The 12,782-nt window shown below is 53.5% G+C and overlaps 1 protein-coding gene across 4 annotated transcripts in view; it reads left to right on the plus strand.

Moving 5' to 3' along the window:
* The window catches only part of Kif19 (kinesin family member 19), a 26,927-nt gene that overhangs the window by 7,829 nt on the left and 6,316 nt on the right, over positions 1-12,782 (plus strand). For 3 of the 4 annotated variants that reach the window (XM_031352572.1, XM_031352574.1, XM_031352573.1), the window contains exons 3-9: positions 6,367-6,477; positions 7,246-7,333; positions 7,623-7,759; positions 8,801-8,926; positions 9,193-9,387; positions 9,820-9,966; positions 10,986-11,108. In XM_031352572.1, the coding sequence (XP_031208432.1) occupies positions 6,367-6,477; positions 7,246-7,333; positions 7,623-7,759; positions 8,801-8,926; positions 9,193-9,387; positions 9,820-9,966; positions 10,986-11,108 (927 nt within the window). The remainder of the gene's footprint in view (positions 1-6,366; positions 6,478-7,245; positions 7,334-7,622; positions 7,760-8,800; positions 8,927-9,192; positions 9,388-9,819; positions 9,967-10,985; positions 11,109-12,782) is intronic. The other variant, XM_031352575.1, reaches the window with a different exon arrangement.

The following is a 12,782-nucleotide window of genomic DNA, read 5'->3' on the forward strand; positions in this document are numbered from 1 at the left end:
TTGTCTCTTGTGCACAATGCTACAAGTATCCAGGGATTCCTACACTTAGCAGATGGGTGGGTACAAGGACAGAATGCTTCTTAATGTAGATATGTGGGCCCACCTCTCTAGAGATTTTATGTGACTCTGAGCGGTGCCTGGGGAATCTGGGGTTTACAAGCAGCATTCCTTGGGGGCCTGTGATAAAGGACTTGGCACACTCTCTGAGAGATACCACATTAGACAGCCTCTAGGTCATGCCTCTCACCATCCTGAGTCCCTAGAGTCCCATAGTCATATGAGGTCCTGACTGGAACGTCAGCCAGATGTAACTGTGCCCTCAGCAGCTGGCCGGGCTTGGGTGGCATGAGTCCAGTGAGCTCTGCTTTCCCTGGCATCAAAGCCTCATCTCTGGTCTCTCTCTCTCTCTCTCTCTCTCTCTCTCTCTCTCTCTCTCTCTCTGTCTTTCTCTCTCTCTTGAGGCCTCATGGGGGTCTCTGTGACTATATATCAAAATATGACCAACAAACAAAACCCCAGAATCAGCCCCAGAATTCAGACATGATAGTCATACAGAATCCGGTTTCATTCTCCTTCTACCTATGGGTATAAAGTGACTGTAAGCCTGGCTCTCTGGACTGAGGATGAATCAGTGTGGCTTTTTGAGTCATGACTTCTTCCTGATCATCCATCCTCCTTTACCTCCAACTGGGCCAGACTCGTACCCCTCCCAAAGTGATGCCTTAGTTCAAAGTCATACTCCCATTGTCTCTGAGCTGCGTTTGACATTCTCCTGTCTTTGGGGATCTCCACTACCAGGCTTTGAAGCCAGGGGAGAAGAGCGTGGACTCTTGGGTTTTATACTCAGGGCCATTTTGCCCTCAAGGGGACATTTGTCAAAGCGGGAGGAAGACTGTTCCCAGCATCCAGTGGGTAGGGTTGAGGGATTCTGCTGGATACACATAGGGCAGTCACAGTGAAGAATGATCAATCATAAAACACTGGCTTAGATGCCATCACCACCAGAAGGCCAGAGGAACCCCACTAAACCTGCAGTGTTGATCAAGGCACCCACAGCTCGGCAGGAGAAATGCCTGGTGTGCTCTGTGCAAATATTCCTCACCCGGGAGATATCAAGAGAGAGCCCGGTCCCTACTGGGACACCTCTCGGGGCTAGCGTCCTCTCCCCAGGGGAAGGACCCCTCTTCTCTGCAGTAGTTCAAGGTTCTGAGTGACTCCTGAGTTTCTGATCACACAACCAGGCCAGAGTGAAGACCTGGAAAGGGAGATCCACAGCTGCCAGTTCCTCGGCTGAGCCAGGCCCAAGGACATCAGGGTGGCTGAGCCTAGAGGGAGCTATGTGGGTGTGTAGGTGAGTGCCATTCAAATTCAGATAAGGAAGACTGGTGAGCTGTCTGCCTTTCTGCCCTTACCATCTCCCACCTATGTCTTCAGTGAAGTTTCCTGGCCATGGCTGTGAGAGCCCCCTGGTTGGTGCCTGTGTTACACCTACTTTGGGTTGAGGCCACACCCACTTCTCTGAGCCAGGAGAGCTGTCTTGGGGACAGTGCTTTGAGTGGTACATGAGTTTGCAATGTAAAAGGAAGCTCCCGTGGCTGTGTGGCCTCAATGACAGTTTACTGTCTCACAGGCTTGGTGCCTGTGCAGACCCCTCTGATGGGCTCATAGATGGTGCCGTCCTCCTTGCCTCTCCACACCACCTTCCACCTGTGCAGAGCTGTGGTTCTGTTGTTTGTTTCAGCCAGGGTGGCTCTGCCTAAGACCAGGCTGGCTTCGAACTTGCTGTGATCCGCCTGACTCTGCCTCCTTCATGGATCATACAGCATGAACCATTGGTTTGGCTCTCTGGCACTTTATGATTAGATGTTTATCATGGCTGGGCTGGAGCAGGGGGAGATGCATACTACACAAAACTGTGCTCTTTGCACAGGCCACTGGTTGGTTAGATGCAAAGTGGTTGGGTTCTGGGACCCAGACTTCTCACCCAAAGCCCACTCATCCCTGCTGCTTCTGGTGAGTGACTGTAAAGATAGCTGTCTGAAGCAAATGCCCACCTACTGGAGCTTTAATTGTGTCTCCCATCTCTGCCCCAAGTTCATCTGTTGGAGTGCTAATCCCAGGACCCTAGACACGGGCTTGTTTTTAGACACATATACTCATGGACATAGTTACTTAAGTAAGGATGAGGTCATAGTAAGAGAAAGATGGACCCTTAAGACAGTAGGTTTCTGTCAGGCTGTGGATGTAGCTCGGTTGGTAGAGTGCTTGTCTGTCATGCATGAAGCTCTGAGTTTGATTCCCCAGCACTGAATAAAACTGGGTGTGGCAACACACTCCTATAATCTCAGCACTCAGAAACAAAGGTCACCTTCAGCTACATAGTGAGTTTGAGACCAGCCTGGGTTAAATGAGATGCCAGCCCAGCATGGTGGCACATGCCTTTAATCCCAGCATTCAGGAGGAAGAGGCAGGTAGATCTCTGTAGTTTAAGGTCATCCTGGTCTACATAGTGAGTTCCACAACAGACAGTACTACACAGAGAAACCCTATCTTGAGAGAGAGAGAGAGAGAGAGAGAAAGAGAGAAAGAGAGAGAGGAGAAAAGACAAAAGCCTTTAGTCTGGTATACCAGTCAGGGTGACATCCAGAGGGTCCCAAAACCAGGGCCACTAGGAGCTTACAGCAGGCCCCGGGTCTACACTGTGAGAACACCCAGGAAGCAGAGCCAAAGCAAAACTCCAGGCTTTCTTTCTAACCTGCATTTCACCCCAGAGACCGGAGACCATGTCCAGCCTTTTACCTCTCATGTTTTTCTCTTGAGTGTTCTTCCATCCCACCTCTCTTGGCTGCCTCCTGCTCAACCTTGAAGATATTGTACCAATGTCATCTCCTCCAGGTTGCCTTTCTACTCCGGCAGGGCTGGATTGGGGATCTTGCCACTGTACACTAGCTCTCTCCTGCTTATGAATCTGAGTGTGTCAGAAGGCAGGACACCAGGCCTCATTTTTCTATTCCTCTAAGGCCTTTCCCATGTTTTTTTTTGGGGGGGGGCACATTGTAGGTACTTCACAGATGAATTGCCCTGGCCCGAGCACCCCAAGCCAGTCTCCGTGGCAGCCCAGGCTCCCTTCCCAATCCTTTCTGGCTCAGCGATGGTCCACCTGGTCAAGGGGCACAAGGGCTTCCTTGTGTGCTGTGACCGTCAGAAACAACACTGATATTCTGGGGTCCTGACAGATGGATCCCAGACAAAGCTCTCATTAAGTGGGATGGTGGCAGGTGGGATGACAGTCCTCTGATGTGGGAGCATTTGGTCATCAAAGAAACCGGGTGTCCAGGTGGACTTGGCAATGGCTGAAAGTCATATAAAGACCATCTGTTAGAGTGGATGACAATGCTGTCCACCCCGCTAACCAAAGCCCCTTGAGGCTCCTTGTCCACAGGAACCCCAGTCCTCAAAATGAGAGCTGTTCTAGCTGGCCCTGCTTCAGTTGCAGTCCTCAGGAACCCATGCCAGGGCCCTCAGGCCAGCTTTTGTCTTCATCTAGGTCTGAAATCTGAGCAGGTTCAGGCTGCTGATAGCCTAGGAGGAGATCAAATCCTACTGAAGGCTTGGAGGGTTTTAGGGCTGATGTCCCGAGGAGGGGCCAGTGACTAAGGACGGGTGACCTCCTAGGGAACAGTGCAAGCCCAAACATCCTGCACTGAGATCACAGTGGCTGCTAACCTTTGGGGACGGGGGTGGGGCAGAGTTGGTGGCCTGTCCCTGCACAGAACTAGCTGCTCAGCACCCAGCCTGTCTGTAACCCTTCTCTCTGAGCCAGTTCACCTGAAGCCCCATCTGATTGACAAAAATCTCTGTCTCCTGAGGAGTCACCCACCCCTGGAGAGCCACCAAAGGGGTCCTGCTGCTGTCTGGGGTTATGTGGATGTAGGAAGCCTAGGTGGAGGCCTGCCCCAAGTAGTCCGAGCGGGAAGAGAAGGTGTTGATTCTAGGACAGATATGAAATGTGGAGAGGAATCTGCCTGGAATCCCAAGGTCCTGGTCCTCCTGAAGCTTCAGGCCAGAGTGGGGGATTCAAAGGGACCCACTGAGGACCCCATAAGCTCCCGAGTTCAGTTGAGCATGTAAGCTGTTGTCCTGCTTCCTCACCTTCACGACCAACCTCTGCTGCCTGTGGATGGCTCTCCATGCTTGGCCTATTATTCACAAGACCTTTGGAACAGTCCCAAGTCCCGGCTCTCCTGCTGATCCCCGGAGTGAAGCTGGGGTACAGCTACTGCCTCTGACTTCCTGTAACAGCCAATCCCCTTCCTCCTTGGCCCTCCGTGAGGACCCAGTTTATGCGTGTGTACTGCATCATATTCCCTAAGGCCAAAAGAGCACATAGGGCTAATGTGAACAGTGGTGGGTGGGTGGGGGGTTGGGGTGGCATTACTCAGACCATGAAAATGGCTAAAGCACCCCACAAGCCCCCCTGGCAACAAAGGGAGCGAGGGGGGGATGTTAGGGAGGGTTCAGAGGGTCAGCAAGGACCGGCCTGAGAGCCAAGTGGCCGGAATCCCTAACTCTGGCTCTGCCATTTCCAAGCAACTAGATGCTAGGCTCTGCCCAGCCTGTCTGAGAGCAGAGTAATAACGAGAAATCCGTGTTGAAGGGCTCAGTAACCATCTGGTATCGGCTGGGTGTGTTGGTGCATGCTTGTAACCCCAGCGCGTAGGAGGAGGGAGGACTGTCCTAAGCTCAAAGCCAGTGGGCTACAGAGCAAGCTGCTGTCTTGAAGGAAAAGAGAACAAAGAAACAGTGTATGTTAGTGTGCCCCAGGAGTGAGTGGCAGCGCGCACTAGGAGTGAAGGTCCCCCTTCTGCCCCCACCTCCTCCTTTCCCTCCCTGGTAGAGGATCTAAGGCCACCCACCATCTGGCCCCTGGGAGCAGCCCCACCTCATTAGGTGAGGATCAGGAGACGGCTTATTTCCCCTGGCTGTCTGGCAGAGCCCGGTGTCTAGGGAACTATGCCTCCCGGGGACACCTATATTGTGCAAGGGAGCCGCTGATGTTGCCACTCCACCTGTCTTCTGTTTTGGTTTTGCCATGCTGTATTCGATAGCAGCCCTGGGTGAGGGCAGTTAGTGAAGTCCCTGCCTCTGCCTCCATGCACACTTTCTCCCTCTTATGGCTCCTTGAAAGAGGATCGCTGAGACTCAGCATGTGTCACACACTGTCCCGTGGGCTCTTCATAGCTCTGGGGGAGATTACAGCACCATTTCCTCCACTGGGGCGGAGACTGAGGCTCAGGCAGGTGCCCATTGAGGGATGAGGCCACTATGCTAATGAGAGGCAGGGCTAGGATTCAAAACTTATTCCTTGGTCCTCTCTGAAACTCAGACCTCCCTGCCCCCAGGAGCAGCCCCAGGAGTGTTTTCTGATGTTTCCCATCTTGCACCCTACCCTAGACCAGGAACCTGGAGAGGACTCAGCCACTTGCTCTTCGTTCCTGCTCAGAGCCCTCGGCAAAGCTCAGCACACAGGGACCCGGGCAGAATGGAGTGGGCTTAATGACTTCTTAAAACAGGGGAGGGGCCCAGCCAGCCCATTCTACTTAATGTATGTGGATGCACCCATGCACAGAGTAGAGCTGACCCTAACCTGCAGGGGTGGAATGCCAGCCTAGCGTCCTGCAGACTCTCTAGCCCCCGGTCTTGGCTAGGGATATAGCTATTTTAAGTTCATGTGGGAGGGACCCAAAGCTCACCTGCTCTCTTCAAATGAGTCACCGAGCTGTCAGCAGCTCTTTCCCTGCCTTGTTCTGTGTTTCAGTGGACTAGAGGCTGGGCGTGGAGGGCCAGGCAGGGTCTTGAGGACCATGGGGCTGCAGAGATGCAGTTAAGAGCCTTCTGGTTTGGGGTTAGGGTCCTGGGTTCTGAGTTCTGTCCATCCATGGGCTAGGGTTTAGCTTGAAATTCCTCCTCTGTCAGGTGGGAGTGCACACTTTACCATTAGTGAAACTGGATGGATTGAGGCTGTGGTGGAGACGGAGGTGGAGGGGGCAAAATAGATCTTGTCACAAACGATGTGTTATGACGACCAGCAATGTTGCAGTGTCTCCTCCAGGAAAGGCAGCATGGGGGTGGTACTGTGGTTAGGGGGAAGAGGTCTTGGATCTGGGGTTCACGGTAGATGTTACCCCACCACTACCACACACAGTGTTCTCCACTGCCTTGGGATGGTTCCGTCTCCAGAGGGTGGTCACTCATCGTCAGAGAGGTTTTGTCTCCCAAGCACCCAGACCTGAAGCCCAGAGAGCAGGTAGTGCAGGCTGTAGGAACTCAGGTGACTCTGGTCTCCCCTCTCGGGGACATTTGCAGATGGTGGTTCTCATGGACCCAATGGAGGACCCTGATGACATCCTACGGGCACACCGGTCCCGAGAGAAGTCATACCTCTTTGACGTGGCCTTTGACTTCACTGCTACCCAGGTGAGAGGAGAACTCGGTCTGGAAACACACGGGGGGGTGGGGGGACCAACCAACTAACCAAAAAAACCTTTCCACACTTCGCCCTGCAAGGACAGTTCTCAGGGGACCCTGCTCACTTTTTCTTCAATATTTGCTCAAGCACCCCCTTCCTGGAGCTTTGCCCATTTGTGAACAGTTTACTTGCAAGGCCTCCCACCTGTCCTTCTGCATGGCCTGACGTCACATGACTGCTTGCCTGTATGTATGCCTACAGGGCCACACAGCGGGCCTTCTGCAGAAACACACTTGGTTAGTTAGCACTCACATCTCACTTCGAATAGAGCAGTCACATGAGAGACCCCCCCACACACACACACACAGCTGGCTATCGGGGCCTGGAGAAGAACTGTGAAGCCCATCTGATGTGGGGAGGGCAGGTGGTAGGCAGACGCAAGAAAACCCGACACCCTCCGAGGGATCCCATCTCGCCCACCTCCTGGATGCTCAGAGGCTGCCATTAGCTGACTGCACCCTCAGAGCAGGGGTGTGGTGGTGGGAGCCAGCTGCAGAGGAGGCTTCTCAGGTGTCCTGAGCCCTCTTTGCAGGCTGGTGTCCCTCCTGAGGGGTGTAAGCAGAGACTACCTTCCTCCACTTTCCACACCCTCTTATCTCTGGTTTAGGGCTCCAGGGACAGGCACTCCATCTGTTCTCTTCAAGAACCGGCCTATAGGCACCAGTGTCTTGTACTGTCTGTGTCTCAGATCTAAGTTCTTTCCTTCCTCCCTGCAGGAGATGGTGTATCAGGCCACCACCAAGAGCCTCATCGAGGGCGTCATCTCAGGGTACAATGCCACTGTGTTTGCCTATGGCCCTACAGGTGAGGGGGAAGCCCAGACGTAGGCAAGAACTGCAGCCCCCTTCTCATCTCCCCGGGGAAACCAAGCCCTTCACCCTTCATCAGAGAACCAGCCCAGCCCGAGGACGGTTAGGGATCAAGGACGGTTAGGGATAGAGGGAATGATCTAAACCTGGCCTCACCCAGGACCCTTCTCCCCTAAAGACCCCATCCCTCAGCCTTGAGGACAGCTCAGGGTTGCCAGAACACATTCCCAGTAAGGCTTCACCTTCCGCCCCTGCCCTGCTCACCACCAGTCTGTCCTGTCCAGGCTGTGGGAAGACCTACACCATGCTGGGCACTGACCACGAGCCAGGCATCTATGTTCGGACCCTTAATGACCTGTTCCGAGCCATTGAGGAGACCAGCCATGACATGGAATATGAGGTGTCCATGTCCTACCTAGAGGCAAGTCCCCATCGGGCACATAAGATAAGGTGGGCCACCTCCCTAGAGCCAGTCGCTGGCAGTTCTGGGGTTGTCATGGCTGTCCCACACGACCCACATGTATAGCATTAGCCCCACTGGATAAAAATTGAGGCTTGAAAGCTAGGCATGCCTTTAATCCTAGAACTCAGGGGGTAGAGGCAGCTAGATCTCTGAGTTCAAGGCCTGCCTGGTTTACACAGCAAGTCCCAGGCAGCCAGGGCTACACAGAGAAACCCTGTGTCAAAAAAATTAAAAAAAAAATTTTTTTTTTGAAACACAGAGAACTTAGACCACTGTGTTCTTAGCACACAGTGACGACAGACTTGGGACCCTGTGACTCTAACGAGGTATCGCACATCACCTAGCCTGGGCAGTGAGCAGTTTGGGTTGCCATCCTTTGAAAGTATCTCCCCTTTGAGCCCATTCCTTAAGCAAACATCTTCCCATTCTGGAGTTCAGGGGTTGAGAGGTCAGGGGTGAGGCGGGGCTTATCTAAGACAGCTGGCCAGCCTCCATCTGGCTCCTCTGGGAGCTGATTATCTCCGGGGTGATGCCTCAGAAAGAGTATCGAGGAAGTAGCAAGCAGGTCTTGCACTCAGCCAACTGGGCTTGTTTTAGAGCGGGCTGGGGGAGGGGTGGAAGCAGGGGGTGGAGCGAGGGGGGGTGGGGGTGACACACAACCCAACAGAAGTAGCCTGAAGGTTGCCTAGCAACAATCTGAGCCCCCTCTTCTGGCCAAGGGTCCTGCGTAGATCAGGACCATGTGTCCAGCCCAGGACTGGCCTCTCTATGGAGGGAGCCCCAGATGATTCGGAGGCGCCCTGCAACGTTGGCTTTGAAACCTCTATTATCGAGCAGAGGAAGTGCTTTGTCAAGTTAGGATTTCTTCACGGAGCCCGGGGCCCAGCAAGCAGAAGCGCGTGGTCCTTCCTGTCTTAGGGAGAAGGGGGCCCACTCAACTGCTCCAGGCCTGGACCTCCGTCCTCTCATCGCCCTCCTCCTTTCTCACTGTCCCATCAGATCTACAATGAGATGATCCGGGACCTCCTGAACCCGGCCCTGGGGTTCCTGGAGCTGAGAGAAGACTCCAAAGGGGTGATCCAGGTGGCCGGAATCACCGAGGTATCCACCATCAACGCCAAGGAGGCAAGTCTCCGGGCAGCAGGAAAAGGGATCAAGGCCAGGGTGACCCTGGGACAGAGATACCCTGAGTGGTGGCAAGAGCTCACATCTCCCACCATGCCTTAACATACTCATCCTAGTACACAGCCAGACCTTACAGCCTCTCCATTGCAGAGAACTGCCCGGGCCCCTTGGCCCACCCTGGGAGGCTAACAGGCTGGACCTCTCCCACCGAGCCCTGGCTCCTCTCTGCAGGCTCCTCACCAGTCGTTTCTGTCTCCCCTTCCCAGATCATGCAGCTGCTGATGAAGGGGAACCGGCAGAGGACACAAGAGCCCACAGCTGCCAACCAGACATCCTCCCGCTCCCACGCTGTGCTCCAGGTGGCTGTGCGCCAGCGCAGCCGGGTCAAGAACATCCTCCAGGAGGTGCGGCAGGGCCGCCTGTTCATGATTGACCTGGCTGGCTCCGAGCGTGCCTCCCAGGTAAGGCCTGCTCAGAGGGCACAGTGGAGGGACGGCTTCCCAGATGGAAGCCATGGGGTGTGGTGGGGGTGGGGTGCTGAGCTGATAGTCCTCCAGTTAAGGCCAGTTTTCAAAGGAGGAGGGGCCTCAGGGAGAGGCTGACTAGATAGGGCAGGATGGAGGATGTCCAGAGGATGAGGGTGTGTGATAAGTGGAGTCCCCAGACAGAAGGGCTGAGCAACAGGCCTGACATCTTGAAAGGACATGGTGCTCAGGGCAAAGAGGTTGGGGAGAGGGCGCAGCGAAGCCTCCTTCCATACCATGCCACCTCTACCTTCAAGGACCTCAGAAGAGAGGCCATGATCTATAGCCAGGATCACTGGGGTGTTGCTGGGCGGCTGAACGAAGCTTCAGTAGGTTATCCTACTGGGCTATCCTTTGCCATCTCTCCAGACACAGAACCGGGGGCAGCGCATGAAGGAAGGAGCCCACATCAACCGCTCTCTGCTGGCCCTGGGCAACTGCATCAATGCGCTAAGTGACAAGGGCGGTAATAAGTACATCAACTATCGGGACAGCAAGCTCACCCGGCTCCTGAAGGTACCAGAGCACGCCAGGCCTGGGCACTGGTGTTAAGAGCGAGCGGGCCTGCCAGGCCACACCCAAACAAAGCTCAGCTATCCCCACTGGGATTTCAGATGAATTGCCGAGTTCACTCGGTATCAGTAGGCCTCGTGCAATATTTGAGACAACCTTAAGCCCTACCATTCTATTTACCGTAACAACTGAAATTTGGTTGCAAGCAGATGTTCTCTGTGTTTCTGGCAACTCTAACCAAAGCACAGGTAGAGGAAAAAAACGAACACGGGCTGTGTCAGGACCTCCTTCCGGAGCTGTGAGCCAGTCAGAGAGAACCAAGAGTCACCTGGACTTGGGGCTGATGGTCAGCCTTGTGGCCTTGGGAGCTGCTCTTTGGAGCCACTAACTCATGGCAGAGCCACCTGTGGCCTTCCGTTGTAGACGTGGGATCCGTGGGTGCCCTGGCTTTGCTGGGCTCAAGGGATTCTCCCCAGCCCTAAAGTCTCCCAGTGTCTCTGTGAGTTAGGAGGGTTACAGTTACAGATAAGGAAACTGAGGCACAGACAGGTTAAGGAGCGTCCCTCCCTTATAGGCTTACACTTTGTAAGCACTTTGTAAACAAGACCCCGGCAGAGGCTCATGGGTTCTGAAAGCCTGTAACAGCCTGGCATTAAGACGGCATCTGTAAGCCAGGGAAGTGGGGTTACATGGAAAGGGCTGACACTGTATGCATGTGTTTATGTTGTATGAGTGTGTGTGTGTGTGTATGTGTGTGTGCACATGTGTGCATGCACGTACGTATGCACACATGCGTGTACATGTTGCACGAGTGTGTGCATGTGTGTACATGTATGTGCACACACGTGTGCACATATGTGGGTGCATTGAGTGTGTGTGTGCACACATGTGTGTGTGTGCAGTATATGCATGTGTGTGTGTGTGTGATATACATGTGTGTGTACCCAGGGTGTGGTAAACAGCCTTGGGGAACCCCTGGGGAGAGCATCCTCCAGCTAGCCAGCTCCCCGTCCCCCCACCAGGACTCACTAGGTGGGAACAGTCGCACCGTGATGATTGCCCACATCAGTCCAGCAAGCACAGCCTTTGAAGAGTCCCGGAACACCCTGACCTACGCCGGCAGAGCCAAGAATATTAGGACTCGGGTGAGAGTCCTTGGACTACCCCCTAGACACACCCTCCTGGAGTGAGATCTGAGGTCCTGAGAGGATCCTCTCTAGCTGCTCCACTCTCCCAGCAGTGACCTTGTCACCCAGGCCAACATCACCCCGAGCCCTTTCCCTGCACTCCCAGCTGCCTGCCTGCCTGCCTGCCTGGAGCCCTTGGCTCCCAAAGACTGTCTTCTGCCTCCGTTCCAGGCTTATCCCCCAACCCCCACTCCATCCATCCCTCTCCTGTCCCTTCCTCTGCAGAGGTTTACTGGGTCCTCTGTATGTCCAAAGCATCTCATCACCACAGTGACAATCAAAGGCTGCCTTACTCAGTACCACCCTGAACCGTAACACGCTGTCCCACCTGACCTCAGAACCAGGCAGGAGTTAGAGCTTCCCTACCATGCAGTTTAGGATGATGACCCTTAAGGACATAAAGCGATGTCACAGCTAGTGGAGGATAGGGCAGAGACCGGAGCGCTGATTCCGAAACCGGAACTAGTTTCCGAAACCGGAACTTGGAAACCGGAGCCTAGTTTCCAAGTTCACAACCGAACTCATGTTCTCTGGTAAGAAAGTGAGTCCTAGCCTGTGTGGCAGTGGAGGGAAGAATGACTAACTCTGAGGTGCTGTTGGTGAGCCTTCTTTCAATATCTACAACTCCCCTAACATTGCCACGTAGCCTCCAGGAACTTCATGGGGACAGGTCACATGATTGTGACAAGTTAGTCAGAGGCAGCTTGTCCTGATATGGTAGTGAACACTGTAGCCCAACATTGGGAGGCAGAGGCAGAGGAATTAGGAGTTCAAGGTCATCCTCGGTTACACAATGAGTCCAAAGCTAACCTGGGCCACATGAGACCCTATTTGTAGATTAGTTTTTAATTGATGCTAACAGTCAGTAGGAGCTGAGGCAAACCAGGGGAAGATTAGCTGTCTGTTCGGGGTATGGGGAGGCCAGGAGACTTGCCTAACTAAAACAAGACACTCATACAGAAACAGAATCCAAACCGGGGGAAAAATCATGGGGCTAGAACGATGGTTAATGGTTCAGAGTACTCTCGGCTCTTCCAGAGGACAAGGGTTCAGATCCCAGCACCCATGTCAGGTGCATAATTGCCTATAACTCCAGGGGATCTTACACCTTCTCCTGGCACCCACAGTCATAGGTACATACTCACTCTCACACACACACACACACACACACACACACACACACATAAAATAAAAATAAAAGATAAAATCAAAAAAAAAAAAAAAGAATCTGAGTAGCAAGACCTCAATACCAGATGAAGAAGTGCGCTCTGTAGGAAACAGGGAGCTAGTGAGGGGAAGCAGAACTTTAGGGCTTAGATCTAACAGAGGCACGCAGATGTGACAGGGAGGAGGCGAGGAGACCATTGCTGGCGTTGAAAGAACTGGCAAAGGGAAAGAATAAGAGGGGCTGGAGAGATGCTGGCTCAGCAGTTAGGAGTCACTGGCTGCTCCTCTAGAGGGCCTGGGTTCAATTCCCAGCACCCACATGACAATTCACAACTGCCAGTAACTCCAGTTCCAGGGGGTCCATGGCACCAGACACACACAGGGCACACACACACACACACACACACACACACATATATAAACACACACATAATATGTATATATATGTACACAAATATATATATA

The sequence above is a fragment of the Mastomys coucha genome, unplaced genomic scaffold, assembly GCF_008632895.1.
Source record: "Mastomys coucha isolate ucsf_1 unplaced genomic scaffold, UCSF_Mcou_1 pScaffold5, whole genome shotgun sequence".
NCBI classification, from domain to species: Eukaryota; Metazoa; Chordata; class Mammalia; order Rodentia; family Muridae; genus Mastomys; species Mastomys coucha.